This window comes from Salvelinus namaycush, chromosome 29 (assembly GCF_016432855.1).
Source record: "Salvelinus namaycush isolate Seneca chromosome 29, SaNama_1.0, whole genome shotgun sequence".
NCBI classification, from domain to species: Eukaryota; Metazoa; Chordata; class Actinopteri; order Salmoniformes; family Salmonidae; genus Salvelinus; species Salvelinus namaycush.
Window position 1 is genome coordinate 25,428,128 of NC_052335.1, and position 19,199 is coordinate 25,447,326.

The 19,199-nt window shown below is 42.4% G+C and overlaps 1 protein-coding gene across 1 annotated transcript in view; it reads left to right on the plus strand.

Annotated features, from left to right (window-relative positions):
- The window catches only part of LOC120024440 (transcription regulator protein BACH2-like), a 33,680-nt gene extending 18,021 nt beyond the window's left edge, over positions 1-15,659 (plus strand). The window contains exons 3-4 of the mRNA XM_038968678.1: positions 9,818-10,024; positions 14,078-15,659. Coding sequence (XP_038824606.1) covers positions 9,818-10,024; positions 14,078-14,563 — 693 coding nt within the window. The 3' untranslated portion in view covers positions 14,564-15,659. The remainder of the gene's footprint in view (positions 1-9,817; positions 10,025-14,077) is intronic.
- The last annotated feature ends 3,540 nt before the right edge of the window (positions 15,660-19,199 follow it).

Genomic DNA, 19,199 nt, shown 5'->3' on the forward strand with positions numbered 1-19,199 from the left:
ATTACAACCATACAGTGCATATACATTTTTCTAATTAATTATTTTACACAATATAATATAACAGCACTGGTAAACCATGGTTGACCAACTCCCTGACCAAAATTGCTGACCTTTATCCCATCATAAGAAGGTTCATCTCCATTCTAGTATTCTAATTCTATGGGGACCTAGCTCTCCAGGTCTGCATTAATAGTCATTAGATTAGATCATCATGTAATTGAAGCGGGAGTATTTTCACTAAAAGATTTACAGCACACCATGAACAGAACAGGGGCAAAGACGTGCTTTGATATTATTCATATGTTTTACACACTGCTGTAGATCTGTGTAATGAGACTGAATAAGAGAGAGAGTCAGAATCAAGCGAACAATCTAGATCAATCTGAGCACACACACCCACACACACACTCCCGAGGAGGTGGTGGTTGTGTCGAGGGCTGTGATTGGTTGATCCTGTGGACGGGGAAGAGCTAGCGTAGTAGGGTTATATGACTGAGATGTAGATGGTCCATGGCGGAGGGGTCAGGACTCTGTCTAAGGATCTGAAGGCTTTCTCCTGGGGCTTTATCTCTGTCTCCCTAGCTGTCAGGGCAGCGCAGGCCAACTAGTTCATATTATCCATCCACAAACCTGGCATCTCTAATTAATTCCACACAATCTGCGTATGCTAATTCTCAAGACACCTAGCTGTGCCATGACATTTATACTGCATTACCAATTAGATTTACAGGTAACTGCCAAAATAATGGAAACACTTGAGTAAATGAGGGATACAAAGTATATTGAAAGCAAATGCGTCCACACAGGTGTGGTTCCTGAGTAATTAAGCAATTAACATCCCATCATGCTTAGGGTCATGTATAAAAATGATGGGCAGGTCATTATTTTGTCTACCATGGCTATGCCCCCATATGATAACAATGCCCCCATCCATAGGGTATGAGTGGCCACCGAATGGTTTGATGAGCATGTAAACCATATGACATGGGCATCTCAGTCACTAGATCTCAACCCAATTGAACACTTATGGGAGATTCTGGACAGGCGCATGAGACAGCATTTCCACCACCTAGGAATGGGCGGTATCCAGATTTTCATACCATCATAATGTTTCTGTACCATACCGGGGTACACGGTATTACCGGAGTGCAGCAAAGGGGCGCTATTTCAACAACAAAGAAACATTTAGGCAACAGGGATCTTGATCCAGGAGGGGATTGAATGTCTCTGCTGTAACCAAGAAGCTTGATATCTTGATATCTATCCACTTAGATTCTATTTATTTATTTGAATTTTTTTAACATTTATTTTTTATTTATCCTTTATTTAACTAGGCAAGTCAGTTAAAAACAAATTCTTATTTACAATGATGGCTACTCCGGCCAAACCCGGACGACGCTGGGCCAATTGTGTGCTGCCCTATTGGACTCCCAATCACGGCCGGTTGTGATACAGCCTGGAAATACCCGGTATACGGTATAAATGGTATATAGCCCAAGCCTGGTGTCATTATATCACCCAAAATGGAGTTGCATCCCTCCAATGGAGTTCCAGACACTTGTAGAATCTATGCCAAGGTGCATTGAAGCTGTTCTGTCTCATGTTGGCCCAATGCCCTAGTAAGACACTTTATGTTGGTGTTTCCTTTATTTTGGCACTTACCTGTACACCTTGGTGAAGGTAGCCTTTGTTGTTTATACACAAATATGGCTTATAGTGTATGTGACATTTCTAGTGTATCAACAATTAGATATACACCTACACTACTTGAAAGTGAAGGTAGGCTATGTTGTGTTATACACAGATAGAGCATAATAGTCTAAGTTTGAGCAAAAGTCTATGTTTGTGATAGTGATAGGACAATAGCAGTGTAATGAAAGAGAATGTAGCTGTTTAAGTCCTTTGGTGGAGGAAGGTCTGCTCTGTGTTGTGTCATAATAAGACTGCAGCCTGGAGCGCCGGCCGTGCTGCTGACAAGGAAGGATGGCCAATCCCCTAATCATCCCCTAATCCACCTGGCCTGACGACTGACATCCTCCAGACTGACTGCAGAACAGACTGACTGTTGTTGTTTACTTTGAGATCAATGAGGATAGATAGAATATAGACTAGCGAAGTTTATAATTATAATCAGGATGAAAACTGTTTTGTTCCATCAAAAAGAAAATGTAATATACACTACCGGTCAAAAGTTTTAGAACACCTACTCATACCTTGACACAACACAACTGATTGGCTCAAACACATTAAGAAGGAAATACATTCCACAAATTAACTTTTAAGAAGGCACACCTATTAATTGAAATGCATTCCAGGTGACTACCTCATGAAGCTGGTTGAGAGAATGCCAAGAGTGTGCAAAGCTGTAATCAAGGCAAAGGATGGCTATTTGAAGAATCTCAAAATATAAAATTAATTTTGATTTGTTTAACACTTTTTTGGTTACTACATGATTCCATATGTGTTATTTCATAGTGTTGATGTCTTCACTATTATTCTACAATGTAGAAAATAGTAAAAATAAAGAAAAACCCTTGAATAATTAGGTGTTCTAAAATGTTTGACCGGTAGTGTATATATTTTTTTTATTCATACAGAATACCTCTGATGCCTCTTCAATTTCAGCTTGAAATGATTGCATCTGTAGCATTTAGTTTTGTTGTAGGCAGACTTATTTTATCTTTACCTGAAGGAATAAGACTGTCCGCTTCTGAGGCTGACACCGTGAGAGAGAGAGAGAGAGAGAGAGAGAGAGAGAGAGAGAGAGAGAGAGAGAGAGAGAGAGAGAGAGAGAGAGAGAGAGAGAGAGAGAGAGAGAGAGAGAGAGAGAGAAACTGGTATGTTGCCATGGTGATCAGATTCACAGAGCCTAGTCCCCGTTTCACTGGGGTTGGAGCAATTTGGCAGGATTGAGCCTCCGACTGTGGAGGAATCCAGTCTTCTTCTGTGCACAAACAGAGAGCGGCAAGATAAACGGCCCTAGCAGTCATGTGTAATTATTACCTTAGAGGCATGGCACCCACACCCAGTGATTTATGAGCCGTTTGAAGGACTGCTTAATGCCCCGGCTGTAAATTATAGACAAAAGATTTACAGCAATACAGCTGTCGAGGAAGGACAAAGCAGCCCCAAAAATTACTCTTCAAACATGTCCAGTTCCCTTTGTCATCTTGTGTGAGTCAATGTATGGATATACACTACACTCCATTGTTGATTAGTGGCTCACAATATCCACTGTCAGATCTCTATTGACCCACATGGACTCATATCTGCTAGCATTCCCCTTTACTGTCGCCTGCTGCTGATAAGATGTATTATGAATGAGACTGGCTGGCTGTGCTGGGTCTCAGATGCTGCTGCTGTGTGTGAGAACCTCTCTCTCAGTACTGTTTGGTTTATGACATGGCCTTATGGGTGGAGGCATAAAAGAGCACTTACATAATGAGCCTCAGTGTGGGGCCAAATGCGACCCTGCTCTGCTCCAGCCTTATCTGGTAACAAAAGTGCTACCTCATGCTTCCTGGGGCGCTGTTTTCTTCTTTCCCCCCAGTGAGTTGGCTGTACAAACAAACAGCTAGCTTCCAGGGAGACAGAAGGCTCTGGCTCTCCCTCTGTGTGTTGAAAGAGCAAATGGCAGCCAGGCCGGGTCCCACTCAGGGAGAGATAGCCGAGCAAGCGCCCGGCGCTGCTGCTGTTAAAAATAGCTGCAGCCCCAGCACTGGAAACAATGAATTCTGACAAGGAAGGAAGTTGTTAAACTGGAGGCTAATCTGACTGAGAGAGGCGATAGTCATTCAAGGTAGTCTGAGTCACTCAAGGTCTCCTGGCCGCTCCCACTTCAACCCGCTACTGAGGTTATGGGGTGACACATAGCAGACACCACACTACTCTGGGGTTACTTTTTAATGGCTACAATTTTACACGTTAACTGTGTTCAACTGTTTCCCATCTGGCACATATGACATATATTGAGTCAGTCAATAGGGTCAGGAGAGGGTATGCCCATATGTAAGCTGAACCAGGGCCTGTAATCATATAGTCTCAAACTAGGAGAGCTGATCATGGATCAGTTTTGCCTTTTCAGATCATAATGAATAAGATTGTGTGGACAGGGGGAGCTGATAATAGAGCAGCACCCTTTTTAAATACGGCTCAGTACTCCACCACCAGTCAATGTTTTGGGCAGCAGGTAGCCTAGCGGTTAGAGCGTTGGGACAGTGACTGAAAGGACAGTGACTGAAAGGTCACTGGTTCGAATACCCAAGGTGAGAAAATCTGTCGATGTGTCCTTGAGCAAGGCACTTACCTCTCATTTGCTCCAGAGGTGCCGTACTAACTGCACCTATCCGGTGTATGTGAACAATAAAACATCACTTTTTTTTTACTATACAACCAACAAAGGAGGAAACAGATATGGATTTCACAGTGATAAAGGAGAATTTAAGAGCTGAGACATCGCAAAACACAGAGGATCTCGGTGGAAGATCTCTGAGCTGTTTCCACAAAACATCAGTCTCTCTCTCTCCCTTGTGTAGGCGTTGAGCTCAATGACACATCGTCTAGTCACAGTACACTGCAAACATTGATCTGAGAGCGAGGTTGGAGTGTTGATATATTGGCAGCACAATGTTTCCTATCTCACCACCAAACATTAACCCCGTGACTCACACAGGAAGTACTGTACACAGACCTAAATATCACTCCTGTTTTTTCGACAGTCAAAAAGTGCATTTCTCCACTCTTGAAATGATGCATCTGTGGTTAAAATATTATTTGGCATACAGTGTAAACCACAATATACTGATTTGGTGCAGCCTTTTGCCACATGCCAACTGTATTTGAAAAAGTCATTAGTATGTTATGGATGGCTCGTTGTGAGAGGAAGGGGTGACACTTTTTATTTGTCTATTGAAGTGACTTTTATTTGTCTATTGAAGTGACTTTTAATTGTCCATTGAAGTGACTAAGCAAGCTGAAATTAGTGATACCAGCTGAGATTCCTATATAACAAAAGTATTGTAGGTTTTGTTGTTTGTCTTGTGTGCAGCAAGAGTATTGTGTCAGGCTGTTGTTGTGATGCCCATTGGGGGAAGGTCGGTTGCTGGGGCTGGCAGCTGAGATCCAACAGGCTCTATGTCAGCCTTAAGGCCACCTGGGACACTGACACGTTGCCATCTCCTGGGACCTGACATCCTGCAGTAGCAGTACACACAGCCCATCTCTTCATCACAGAGCCTCTCTAACTAACTCATCTGCCATAGGGGGTTCCGGCAATAACTCTTGTTTACGGGATTACAAGATACTATAAGATACTAAACGGGGCTCTGTAAGAGCATTACCTTCTCCCAGATTTCCATAGGATGCATGATGCTCTCTAATCACGTTATAAACCACATGTGATTTATTGCAGGGTTAATCGCTGTGGATCTGGGAACATTTTTGTATGTAAAATTTCAAAAATGTATGCACTCACTACTGGATAAGAGCGTCTGCCGTTTTTCCTCTCCTTCCTCCCTCGCTCCCTCCTGGAGGCGTCATTTCACTAAAGTAGGGAATGGAGAAGTGGGGTGTATCAACGAGGTGATTCTGAGAATATTGAACCATTTTGTATCAACAAGGCTGCTCCAAGAATATTGATATTGCAACATAGTAGCCAACGAGGGGGCGGCTCGTGTAATTTCTTCCCTGAGCTAGTCTGCAACATTACTAAAATGTAAATGTAAAATGTTTATAGAGTCAACATAGAAAGACTTTAGTGTTCACATTTATGTTGATCGTACTTACCAGATAAAGTTCTCTTTTTGATGCAGAGATAGAGCCGCAATCACAATAGCGGCACTCTAGAAATCAGGCAGGAGTAACTAATAGTAGACGGTTAGACCTTAAGAATGAATCAGAGTGGGACGGCCATTTTAGTAAATTGCTTCGACTTTCAAATGAAATTGCTTGGAAAATTGGGAGTATTTATTTCCCCAGGGCTTGTGTCAATAGATGAGAAGGGACACAGTAGTAGGTGGCGCTGCATGCCTCTCTCCTGCACAGGACGATGTAGTGTTAAACTCCCTCCCAGGGTTCATCCTGGGTCACCAACCCTGCATGTGAACACTGGCAGTCAGGCTGCACAGAACCCACTGTCATTGTCGGGCCGCCCATGCATCTGACTCCCAGGGCTCGGCCCAGGTCTGGACCTGCAGGCAGCCAGCTGCCGAGCCTCTCTCTGTGTGTCTGAGGGGAGAGGAAAGTAGAGTAGAGCGGGACAAGACACACAGTGCTGCCCGGGTAACAGATGAGCCCTACTTTTCACCCAGGACCCATTTGGAGCATAATGACCCAGAGACAGTGAGACGGTAGGAGGGAGGTAGGAAGGAAAAAAGAAGGAAGAATAAAAAGAGGGGGGTGGGGGGTAGTGAGAATCCAGAACATGTTGGGTCTGAATTTATGACTGTCGTCGGAGCTGCACTCTGTCATCCTAGCCTTGTTACTGGACTGGTTCCCCTGGCAGAGCCACTAAATATAGCCTAGATATCCCTCCTGCGCTGCGCTGTGCGCCACTGCCAGGAAGAAAAAAGAAAATAACCTCACAAGTTTGCTCGCTGTAGAAAGGTGGTTGGCTGTACGTCCCCTCCTCCCTTCCTCGTCACCTCCCTCCCTCCCTTCCTCTTCTAGCCTGTCTCAGTGAAAGAGCCCCCATCATTACACCAGTGTGGTCACTCCGTAGAACTCTATAACTATCGCTCATCATTACATGGCACTCAGAGGGGTCATAATCACAGATAGAGTCATCTTCTCTTCGTTTAGATCACACGGGGCAGGCAAGATGTGTTCCATCGCCATGTAACCACTGCCATGTCCTGGCTAGTAGTGGGAGGGAGCCTGCAGGGCCCAGTGTGGCATTGATAGGCTTGGTCCATTATTTATTTATTAATGTGTTTACATGCACATGAGAAATGGTCTCAACAAGTCTCAAAGGACTGAGGGCTTCTGATGAGGAAATTCAAGCTTCTCGCTCTCTCTCTCTGGGATAAATTGACATCTAGATTTGCTTTTCAGTGGAGAGTGATTTCAATGAATAGGCACCTTGCTTTGTCCTCTGAAGTGAAGCACTTACCCCAAGTGATGGGACCATCTGGTACAGAAAGAGCAGTGAGACGTTTTTCCTCTCCTTCCTCCCTCGCTCCCTCCTGGTGGCGTCATTTCACTAAAGTAGGGAATGGAGAAGTGGGGTGTATCAACGAGGCGGTTCTGAGAATATTGAACCATTTTGTATCAACAAGGCTGCTCCAAGAATATTGATATTGCAACATAGTAGCCAACAAGGGGGCGGCTCGTGTCATTTTTCCCCTGGGCCTGCTTGTCTCTGTCTGATGTTATTGTGTTGCTTACATAGAAGTTGTACGTCTCGGTGCTCATTATATATATTTTTAAACATCCCTACATCCACACTACAGATAAATAACTTAGCAATATTTAATTATGTTTTGCCAGCAAGATTGATCTGTTAGAATATCAAATTTTTTGAAGAAGAAGATGGACAAACAAGACTGATAGAGTGAGAGGTTGACATGCACTATACCAGAGGATGATAGGCTACAGGTAGGGGTTGGGGATGTAGGCAGAGGATGATGATGAAGTAGGCCTACAGCAAGAGGTTAAAAAGTTAGCCCAACTAGGTAATCCTTAATGATTTGCATTATCTCAATTATAATTTTGTCACTGCATGAGAATGCACATTTGTTATAGCCTACAATTCGTATTGCCTAGAAGCCAAAATCAGGACATGGTGAAATGCTCTAAATAGCAAGTTGTTCAGTTGTGTTTTTATACCAATAGGCTACATGATACCAAATTGCACTAGCCTACTGGACGAATTAATTAAAATATAAATTAGGCCTACAACAATCACAACATATATTTTAATAGCAATAAACTATATTTTTGTTTCGAATAAGCACCAAAAAGGAGGGCTTCCCCACCTCCCAATTCCCAATTCAATGAACCCCTGGCTATCAGATTACAACAAGGCTTACAAGGCCGAGTTCAAATGCAGATATCAAATTCAAAGCAAGCAGCACACTGCCTAAGCATCTGACCGGAAAAACAAACTGGTACTGTCTCTGCTCTCTGATTTCTAAAAGAGAGAGAAAAGGCCTTAACAGCCATTGTATTTTAATCGGGATTGGAATGATTTTAGTCAACTTTTTGGGGGTTTACTTAAACATTTTGCTCTTGAGCTAGAGTATGGCCACTAACATACCCAGCTGACACCCCTTTTCCCTCCCGTTTGACTTTATTCCAGAGAGGCAGCCAAGAGGAGAGAGAGCAGAGCGGAGGAGAATGGCAGATCCTCTCATCTTGCCAAGCTCTCTGGCTGTTTTACTCTGGCTCTTTGTTATTCCTCCTCTCCTATCTTCCTCTCTGCCATATCTCTTCTCCCCCAAGATACTCTGCTACAGTTCTCTGGTGCTGTGAGATCTCGCTGGGGTGGATCTGTAGAATCTTAATTTGATCACTCCTTTTTTGCTGTGAATTTTCCTGCATGTCCATTAATTATAAACCACATAACAATTTGCATTTCCTGTTGCTGCAGGATTATGTTCTTGCTGTAGCAAACTGGCTCAAATTAAGATCCTATATCTGTATCAAAAGGTTTGCCAGTACCTGAGAGAGCAGGTACTATTGATGCTCTGTGGGAGAAAAATGATCACATCCTCCAGGACATTGTTAGCGAATCCATGCAACTAATATGGGGGGAAATTGTATTTTTATTTAGCAATAATAAGAATTTTATATTGCAAATTATTTATTTTGGGGGGGGGGGGGGGGGGGGGCTCAGTCGAGGTCTCAACCTTCCATTGAGAGTTTGAATGGTAGAATTCACAAGGTGCAATTTCAAAATTTTGTTGTGCATCAGCAGTTTTTCTCTTGATATATCAGTCACTGACAGTCACTCAATTAGCCATGTCAGCTAACAATTTTTAGATTGGTAAATTAGTTTAGCCAGCTATCTAAACTTGTAGTAAGGCCGAATACCAGCCAGGCACGCAGGAGACGGGGACCTGACCTCCAGGGGGCCCCCCATTGATTTTGTTAGTCACTTTCACTCAGATATCATTAACATGGCATAAGTCATGGCAAAATGTGTAGAATTTCAGGAAATGTACTTTCTCTTGCCATCAAGAGGGGGGGGGGCAAATTCTCACTTATTGCAGAAGAAAACAAAGCTGCACTCTGCCTTAACGGCCCCCTACGGGCTTGGGCCCCGGGACTTCAGCCCCTGTAAGCCCTTTCATTAATCAGGCCCTCGTTGCACTCTATGTGACTGTAGGTGTCAAAGAAAGCACGGCTTTGCATGTTTCTTTTGTTCTGCAGTCCCTGTGGATTATTGCAGGTAGATAGTATAGATGTTACATATCATGCCCTCTAGATATCACCTGACACCAATATGGATGGGGTTGACAAGTCCCTGCTTGTCCCTCCTTGATCTGTCATGCTGGCACCTTTCCAAGCTAGCATGGACAGATGGAGAGATACTAGTTTCTTAGATCACCTTGTCCCCCTCTGCCTGAGAATAGGTTTCAAGTTCAATATTTGAGGTTGAGAAAGAGAGAGAGTGTTGTAGGCTTACTAAACACGTGTTATGGAGGCACATTCTCTAGCTCTAGTCCTGACAGTGGTGCTCTTATGCCATCTCCTGGTGAAATGTGGAATTCCATGTCTAGTCACCAAACTCCTCTGTTCATTTACTCAATTAAAAAATGTAAGTCAACGCTGTATAAGGTCAGATGTGAAAAGTAATTCTCAATTTCTTTATTGGCAGGTAAAACTTCCTTTCCCTGTTAATCAAATCACAAATCTTCCACGGAACGACTTCCAAATGATGGTAAAAATGCACAAACTGACCTCAGAGCAGCTGGAGTTCATCCATGACATCAGGCGGCGGAGTAAGAACCGCATCGCAGCGCAGCGTTGTCGCAAGAGGAAGCTTGACTGCATCATGAACCTGGAGTGCGAGATCAGAAAACTGGTGAGTGTGTCTATAGATCTGCATGACATGTCATCCTCTCTCAGAGATATCCTGTAAAGGCTACAGTACATAGTATATACAGTAGACCTACTGGCATTCCACATACACATATATACATGCACACACTGTCAGACAACTGCCTCCTTCTTCACACATAGGCTATTCTCATTTTCACACATTGCTTTCTTCTTTTTAAATCAACTTTTCGATCATACATTTTTTCCCCCTGTGATGGTTCAGTTCACAGGCAGGCAATAATATTGTAAACACATAAAGAATCACACTGCTTTCTATAGATCAGGGTTGTCAAACTAATTTTGTCCGGGGTCCGCATTCGGTCTTCAACAAGGTCCTGATGGTACATTGAGAATGGGTTATATTTCCTTGCGGTAGAAATGTGCAAGAAAATGTCCTCTGTCAATAGTTTTGGGATTTTTCTATGCTCCCTGACTGTCTAGCTTTCATTTTGGTGATTATTAGCGAGCTGGACACAGTCAAGAAACTGTATGAATGTAGGTCCATTATAATTTCTACACAGTTTCCATTTAGTTTTATTAATTTTAAAGTATATTGAGTTCGTTTCCCCAAACAAGACATTCCCAAATATATATATAGAGTACCAGTCAAAAGTTTGGACAAACCTACTCATTCAAGTTTTATTATACATTGTAGAATTATAGTGAAGACATCACAACTATGAAATAACACATATGGAATCATGTAGTAAACAAAAAAGTGTTAAACAAATCAAAATATATTTTACATTTTTGATTCTTCAAAGTAGCCACCCTTTGCTCTGAGGATAGCTTTCTCTCAACCAGCTTCACCTGGAATGGTTTTCCAACAGTCTTGAAGGAGTTCCCACATATGCTGAGCACTTGTTGGCTGCTTTTCCTTCACTCTGCAGTCCAACTCATCCCAAACCATCTTAATTGCAGCACTCCATTACTCTCCTTCTTGGTCAAATAGCCCTTACACAGCCTGGAGGTGTGTTGGGTCATTGTCCTGTTGAAAACAAATGACAGTTCCACCAAGCGCAAACCAGATGGTATGGCGTATTGCTGCAGAATGTTGTGGTAGCCATGCTGGTTAAGTGTGCCTTGAATTCTAAATAAATCACCAACAGTGTCACCAGCAAAGCACCATCACACCTCCTCCTCCATGCGGAGATCATCCGTTCACCTACTCTGCGTCTCACAAAGACATGGTGGTTGGAACCAAGAATCTCAAATTTGGACTAATGTCCATTGCTCGTGTTTCTTGGCCTAAGCAAGTCTCTTCTTCTAATTGGTGTCCTTTAGTAGTGGTTTCCTTGCAGAAATTTGACCATGAAGGCCTGATTCATGCAGTCTCCTCTGAACAGTTGATGTTGAGATGTGTCTTTTACTTGAACTCTGTGAAGCATTTATTTGGGCTGCAATCTGAGGTGCAGTTAACTCTAATGAACTTATCCTCTGCAGCAGAGGTAACTCTGGGACTTCCTTTCCTTTGGCGGTCCTCATGAGAACCAGTTTCATCATAGCGCTTGATGGTCTTTGGGACTGCACTTGAAGAAACTTTCAAAATTCTTGAAATGTTCCGTATTGGCTGACATTTTCAGGTCTTAAAGTAATGATGGACTGTCGTTTCTCTTCGCTTATTTGAGCTGTTCTCGCCATAATATGGACTTGGTCTTTTACCAAATAGGGATATCTTCTGTATACCACCCCTACCTTGTCACAATACAACTGATAGAAATTCCACAAATTATTTTTTAACAAGGCACACCTGTTAATTGATTTTTTTGGGAGAAAAGTAGGTGTGTCCAAACTTTTGACTGGTACTGTATATATATTTTTATTTTTATTACTCAAACCAGCCGCGGGCCAGATTGGACTCCCGCGGGCGGTATGTTTGACACCCCTGCAAAAGACCGTAGAGTAGTAGAACAATGTAGTGTCTATATATAACAGTTCTCTCCCTGGACTTAACTAATGATAACATTTTTGACAGCGCAACAAACATTACCTTGGGATAGAGTGATATTAATTATATCAACACCATTGTGTCAGCACTTTCACGCCAGCTAACTGCCGTCTAGCTGCCACGCTGTCCATGTACAGTTAGGTGTGTGGAGGCTGGTGCAGGGGCCGGAAGGAGACTTCATTATAGAGTAGAGCATCCCCAGTAGAGTCCCGGCTGTATCTCTCCTATCTGTACCTCCTTGCTCCCGCGTTTCCATGGCATGGCGGTCTCTCACAGGCAGCTGCCATGCTTTTTCTGTGAGGGTGGTGGAGCTGCGGCCTCTGATGTGTATGTGTGTCAACCGTCCACACACACACACACACACACACACACACACACACACACACACACACACACACACACACACACACACACACACACACACACACACACACACACACACACACACACACACACACACACACACACACACACACACACACACACACACACTAGTGCTATATTCTCCACAGAGGACTGACAGCCTTCCCCTTGATATCCCCCAGCAGCATCTTATATATGAGGACATCATCATCAAACCTCTTTCCACCACCTAGTTCCTTTTTACCTCAGTGCACACAGCACCCTGAAAGTGCTTGCTCATCACAAACTTCATCAACAGTATGCTCACGATTGAAACAAATGATTTAATATATGCTTAGGGAGCAAATAATATAGGCCATGTGAATACTTTTATGTTGCTATGAAGAAATGAATACCATTCGTTATGTATCTACTGGATAGTTCATACTGCTGCTAGAGGATGTGTGGAGTGTTTACAGAACATTAGCTGCAGTCTCAAAGGGCTTAGCAGTATGTATGTGTCTCTTTGCTCATTGTCAGACCACAGCTCATGACATTAGTCCTCATCATTACAACTCTCCTTCAGTAGCCTCCAACTGCTCTTAAATACAAGTAAAACTAAATGCATGCTCTTCAACTGATCGCTGCCTACACCTGCCCGCCCGCCCAGCATCACTACTCTGGACGGTTCTGACTTAGAATATGTGGACAACTACAAATACCTAGGTGTCTGGTTAGACTGTAAACTCTCCTTCCAGACTCACATCAAACATCTCCAATCCAAAGTTAAATCTAGAATTGGCTTCCTATTTCACAACAAAGCATCCTTCACTCATGCTGCCAAACATACCCTCGTAAAACTGACCATCCTACCGATCCTCGACTTCGGCGATGTCATTTACAAAATAGCCTCCAACACCCTACTCAACAAATTGGATGCAGTCTATCACAGTGCCATCCGTTTTGTCACCAAAGCCCCATATACTACCCACCACTGCGACCTGTACGCTCTCGTTGGCTGGCCCTCGCTTCATACTCGTCGCCAAACCCACTGATTCCAGGTCATCTACAAGACCGTGCTAGGTAAAGTCCCGCCTTATCTCAGCTGGCTGGTCACCATAGCAGCACCCACCCGTAGCACACGCTCCAGCAGGTGTATTTCACTGGTCACCCCCAGGGCCAATTCCTCCTTTGGCCGCCTCTCCTTACAGTTCTCTGCTGCCAATGACTGGAACGAACTACAAAAATCTCTGAAACTGGAAACACATCTCCATCACCAGCTTTAAGCATCAGCTGTCAGAGCAGCTCACAGATCATTGCACCTGTACATAGCCTATCTATAAATAGCCCAAAAAATGACCTCATCCCCTACTGTATTTATTTATTTATTTTGCTCCCTTGTACCCCAGTATTTCTACTTTGCACATTCACCTACTGCAAATATACAATTCCAGTGTTTTTAATTGCTATATTGTATTTACTTCGCCACCATTTTATTGCCTTTACCTCCCTTATCTTACCTCATTTGCTCACATTGTATATAGACTTGTTTTTGTACTGTATTATTGGCTGTATGTTTGTTTTACTCCATGTGTAACTCTGTGTTGTTGTATGTGTCGAACTGCTTTGCTTTATCTTGGCCAGGTCGCAGTTGTAAATGAGAACTTGTTCTCAACTTGCCTCCCTGGTTAAACAAATGTAAAATAAATAAATAAAATCATTAATATTAACTTTTGTGTCTATCAGGTGAACGAGAAGGACAAGCTGCTGACGGAGAGGAACCAGCTGAAGGAGTGTATGGGCGAGCTGTGGGAGAACTTCTCCTGTCTGTCCCAGGAGGTCTGCAGGGACAGACAGCTGAGTCCGGAGCAGGTCCAGTCCCTGAACCACCACTGCCCTGTCCTGAAGCCCAGCACCACCAACACCACCACCACTGCCAGCAATGCTGCCTCCAACAGCATTGACCTCATCACCCACTCCAGCTCAGCCACCCCGGAGCCCAGCTTCCTCAAGTCCTCCGGGCCCTCGGAGAGCGAGCCTGATTGGGCCATGGGAAATGGGGCTGATGGGGGGCCAGGTAGCAATGAGGCAGAGGGCCAGGAGCCACGTTTATACATGGAGTCGGGGCTCTCGTTCAATGAACAGTCCAATCAGACGGTGACGGTAGACTTCTGCCAGGAAATGACTGATAAATGTACAACTGACGAACAGCCGAGAAAGGACTGTACTTAGTAAACTGTGGTTTTAATATATGTTTTTTATTATTTAATTTCTAGTTTTTCTTTTCTTCTGACAAACCCCTTCCTCTGGGTTGGTGAGATGTTCAGCCTCTACCAGTGTTCTTTAAACAACATGTTTTTTGTTTGTTTTTATTTATGTATTTTTGTTGTCTTTTTATAGGTTGACACTACAGTTGTCTTAACAGCAATACTGTTCTCCAGGTATTCTCCTCTCTGTAACCATGACAGAGAGGAGGGACTTCCCACACAAAACTCCGCTCACAATGGTGCTCCACCATGCTGTTCTCTATCTATACAGTCTACTCACAGGGATGGGCAAAGATCACATCTTCAATTCAAACCTCAATGGACCTAACAGCAGCTCTCTTTGTCTCTCGATCTACCTACAGTTTCTATCTCTCTGTCTCTCTCTTTCTTTGTCTCTCTATTTCTCTCTCTCTCACTCTCTCCTACTCTGTCTATTTTCCTATCACTATTTCTACATCTAACACTTCCTCTCTATTTCTCTATCTCACTATCTTTCTAATTCTCTCACTCTCTCTTGTGGCCCTTGTCACAGCAATTCAAACTCAGGAAAATATCTTCTGAATGTTCAACATGATTCATGGAAATAAGAATACAGCTTCTGTATATGAGAGGTTTCTGAAGCAGACTGTAAATGTCCATATGCAAAAATGTCTTTTGTACAGCAAAACGATGTGTACAGACAGTACCTTAACATTCCTCCTTTGCCTTCCTCAGCACTGAAACGCAAGAGAAAAACGAATGATTTGGCAGGTGGTTCCCAAATAGCTATGTTCCTACACATCAGCAAAATCATTGTATTTGGATGTTGTAATGGTAACTTTCAAGTGCTTGCTTGGGCAGAACATAATAACGTATAATGTATGGCGCATGGTGACTGTCACAGTAATATTGTACAGGTAGTGGCTTAGACATTTCTTTTTCACTAGGGTTATATCAAGTACCTTTTTGCTAAGGGAAAATATTTGCTTAGCTTTTTCCTGATTAAAGGAAAATTCCCCATAAGGGTGGATGTTCTTAAACTCAGGAAATCAGCTTGACACACACATTGTGTGTGTGTATATATATATCACACACACACACACACACACACACACACACACACACACACACACACACACACACACACACACACACACACACACACACACACACACACACACACACACACACACACACACACACACACACACACACACACACACACACACACACACACACACAGATGTTGCTGGCGAGGACAGTGTAAAGTATGTTATTAATCCCTGGCTTGAGCAACATCCATTCAAACTTTGACACCTCTTCAAATGTGAAAAATAGTTTAGGCTTGTTGTGTTTTTAAGGAAACTTTCTTTCTTTTTATCAGTATTTAAAGATGCTTTATGTATGATGGTGAACCCTCTCCCAGACACCCATTGAATATCTTCAGTGTTATGTTTCAATGTTGTCGAGAAGTTTGATAGTAGACACCTTTTCAAGCTGAGGGACAGATATTCTGTCTGTAACAAAAAAACATACACAAAATATTTATATTTGACTATGGATACTTTCTCCAATGAATCTGGGCTCAAGATCAGGCACTTTCTTTCCAGCACCAGACACTCCATTGCAACTAGATCCTATAGCACTTCATAGAGGGTCTACGTCAGGTTCAGAACCCTGAAAACACTGATACTGAAGCACTTGAATTGGCACTTAAATTAAAACATCTTATTGATATAAATATATCTATGAAGACATTACATTCAAAAACCTAAAGCAATCAGATGTATTATCAAAAAGGAAGCCAACATAACATTTAGAGAGTGTTCACATCTTATATTTGTATTTCTTTAAGAATTGAATCATTTATTTGGGACTTGAGTTCATGTGAAAGCATGATATAGTAACATGTTTGCCCTGATTGTACATTTGTTGAAAACATAATATTCTGTGATGTGAATGCATGCTGCCTGTATATTTTACCTAGTTATTTTGTCTAGCTTATGTTTGCTTCTAACAATAGTGCTCAGCTAAATTATTTAGTCCATCTTTTGATGAACAATATTTAAGCAATAAGGCACCTCGGGGGTTTGTGATATATGGCCAATATACCAGAGCTAAGGGCTGTTCTAAGGGCTGTTCTTAGGCACCCCCGAGGTGCCTTATTGCTATTATAAACTGGTTCCCAATGTAATTAGAACAGTAAAATGAAATGTTTTGTCATAGCCATGTTATACGGACTGATATACCATGGCTGTCAGCCAATCAGCATTTAGGGCTCGAACCACCCAGTATATAATTACATTTATAACATAAATATACAGAAATAATCTTCGTATCTGTTGAACAGGGATGCGCTTGAAAATACAAAAAATGCGAAATAGAGACAGAAGCTGTCTTTACAGTGAGTGAATTCAATTGGAATAAAAAGCTTTACTCATAGCTTTAACTTCATTCAGGATGAAAAGCTATACAGTGTCGGAAAGAGCGATATTATAAACTGAGTGGTTTGAGCCCTGAATGCTGCTTGGCTGACAGCCGTGGTATATCAGACCGTATACCACGGGTATGACAAAACATGTACTTTAACTGTTCTAATTACGTTGGTAACCAGTTTATAATAGCAATAAGGCACCTTGGGGGTTTGTGGTTGCGGCTTGCGGCTAAGAGCTGTATCCAGGTACTCGGCGTTGCGTCGTGCATGAGCACAGCCCTTAGCCCAGCCCTTAGCCATGATATATCGGCTATATACCCCCCCCCCCCCCCCCCCCCGTGCCTTATTGCTTAAATATACACTTTGATGACTGTCTGCAAATTCTTCTTGGCGTTACCCTGTTGCACCCTCTTGGACACAGCTGTGTAATACTCTAGTCTTGACTGATATCGAAAGCTGTTGTGATATTAGAGTGCAGCTTTGTAGAGTATGTCTGTGTTTGGCAGTGTGCTAGTCTGATTATTTGACCATTTAGATAAGTTTCCCTAAGATTTTAGTTAGATCCGTATACAGTCATACTTAGACAACTAAAACATGCACCCAAATATTAATACACACAGGATGCATGTCCAATGGCGTCTGTTCCCCGGGCGCCGATGACGTGGATGACGATTAAGGCAGCCCCCCGCACCTCTTTGATTCAGAGGGGTTGTGTTAAATGCGGAAGACACATTTCAGTTGAATGCATTCAGTTGTTCACCTGACTAGGTATCCCCCCTTTCCTTATGTAAGGAAGGAGTGTAGAGCAGTTGTAATTGTTGTTTGCGAGGTTCTTCTTCCACTTTGGCTTTTCTCTGATTCATATGCTATCACTGTATTGGAACAATATACATCAGTCTCCATTATCAGGTACAAAACAGGAAACACATTTGTCAAATCATATGCAATTCCTACCCAATAAATGTACCTTTTCTTTCTCGTTTTTGACATAAAAGTGGAAAGCATAATGGTCCACCAGAAAGCACACTCTCATTAGGCTACACTTTGACAATGTGGGGGAAAATGGATTGAAATTCAAAAAGTTTCTATTGTCCTCGGCCAATCAAAGCTATATCAACAGATATCTTTCAATATCTGTTGTTAGATGGCCTTATAATGCTATTATGATTAATATCGATGTTATTCTTTGGATAGCAATGAGTGCATAGCCTAATTCTGGTTTGTACTGTACGTACAATAATTCATCATTGTTTATTCTCTACCTAGAGCAACAAGATTGATATACAGTAAAGGTTGGTGGATGCAGATAGAAGCCCACTGGGCACAGACATTATTTCAACGTCTAGTTTTGATATACATTTGGTTGAGTTGTCGACTAATGTAAATGCAAAGTGTAATCAATAAAAAAGTTGACCATGTCATTGGATTTAGGTTAAAAGCCGGGTGAAAAATTTACAAAATTCACTTATGTTGATGACTTTTTGCAAATCCAATCAGTTTTCCACATTGATTCACTGTCATCACATTTAATTGTTGTGTTGTAATTATGTGTAAAGAACATTGATGCAACCAGTTTTTGCCCAGTGGGAGGTGATACAAAGTAATGAGGGGTTTTTAATGTAGCTCCTTACGCCGGTCAATTGCCAGTCCAGACCTCTTAGCTCTCTAGTTCTGAGAGAGCTACTCCATGCTTGCTATGCTGTATGGGGTGTTACTATGGTGACCAATGGTTGAAAGTAGTACATGGTCGGGTCATCTCTACAGTTACCCCAAGCATTACGGGTCAAATAAGCTTGTTGTGTGTCATCATCTCATTCACACAGAGATTTGTCTGGTTGACCTAAACCAGGACTAGTCATTGGTCTTGTATATCGTCTCAGGGTGCCAAGCATTTTATTTCTCCATTTCTGAATCTGTAGCAGACTTTTGTATTTTAGCTGGTTTCTGGCTTTGTTTGAGTGTCTGAAAGTTTAGCTCACTTCTAACCTCTGGTATTATACTCCTGAAGCTAATTTCTACAAATGCGGAATAATAAGCTTTGCACAATACAGATCAAACTCATTAAGAGCTGCAGAGAGAGTACTCAATACATTGGAGTAAACATACATATATATTTGAATTCTGTTTTGGTAGTAAATACAATATTTTTGGGGGATTTCTCTCAAGTTCCTTACCTCTGCAGATTTTT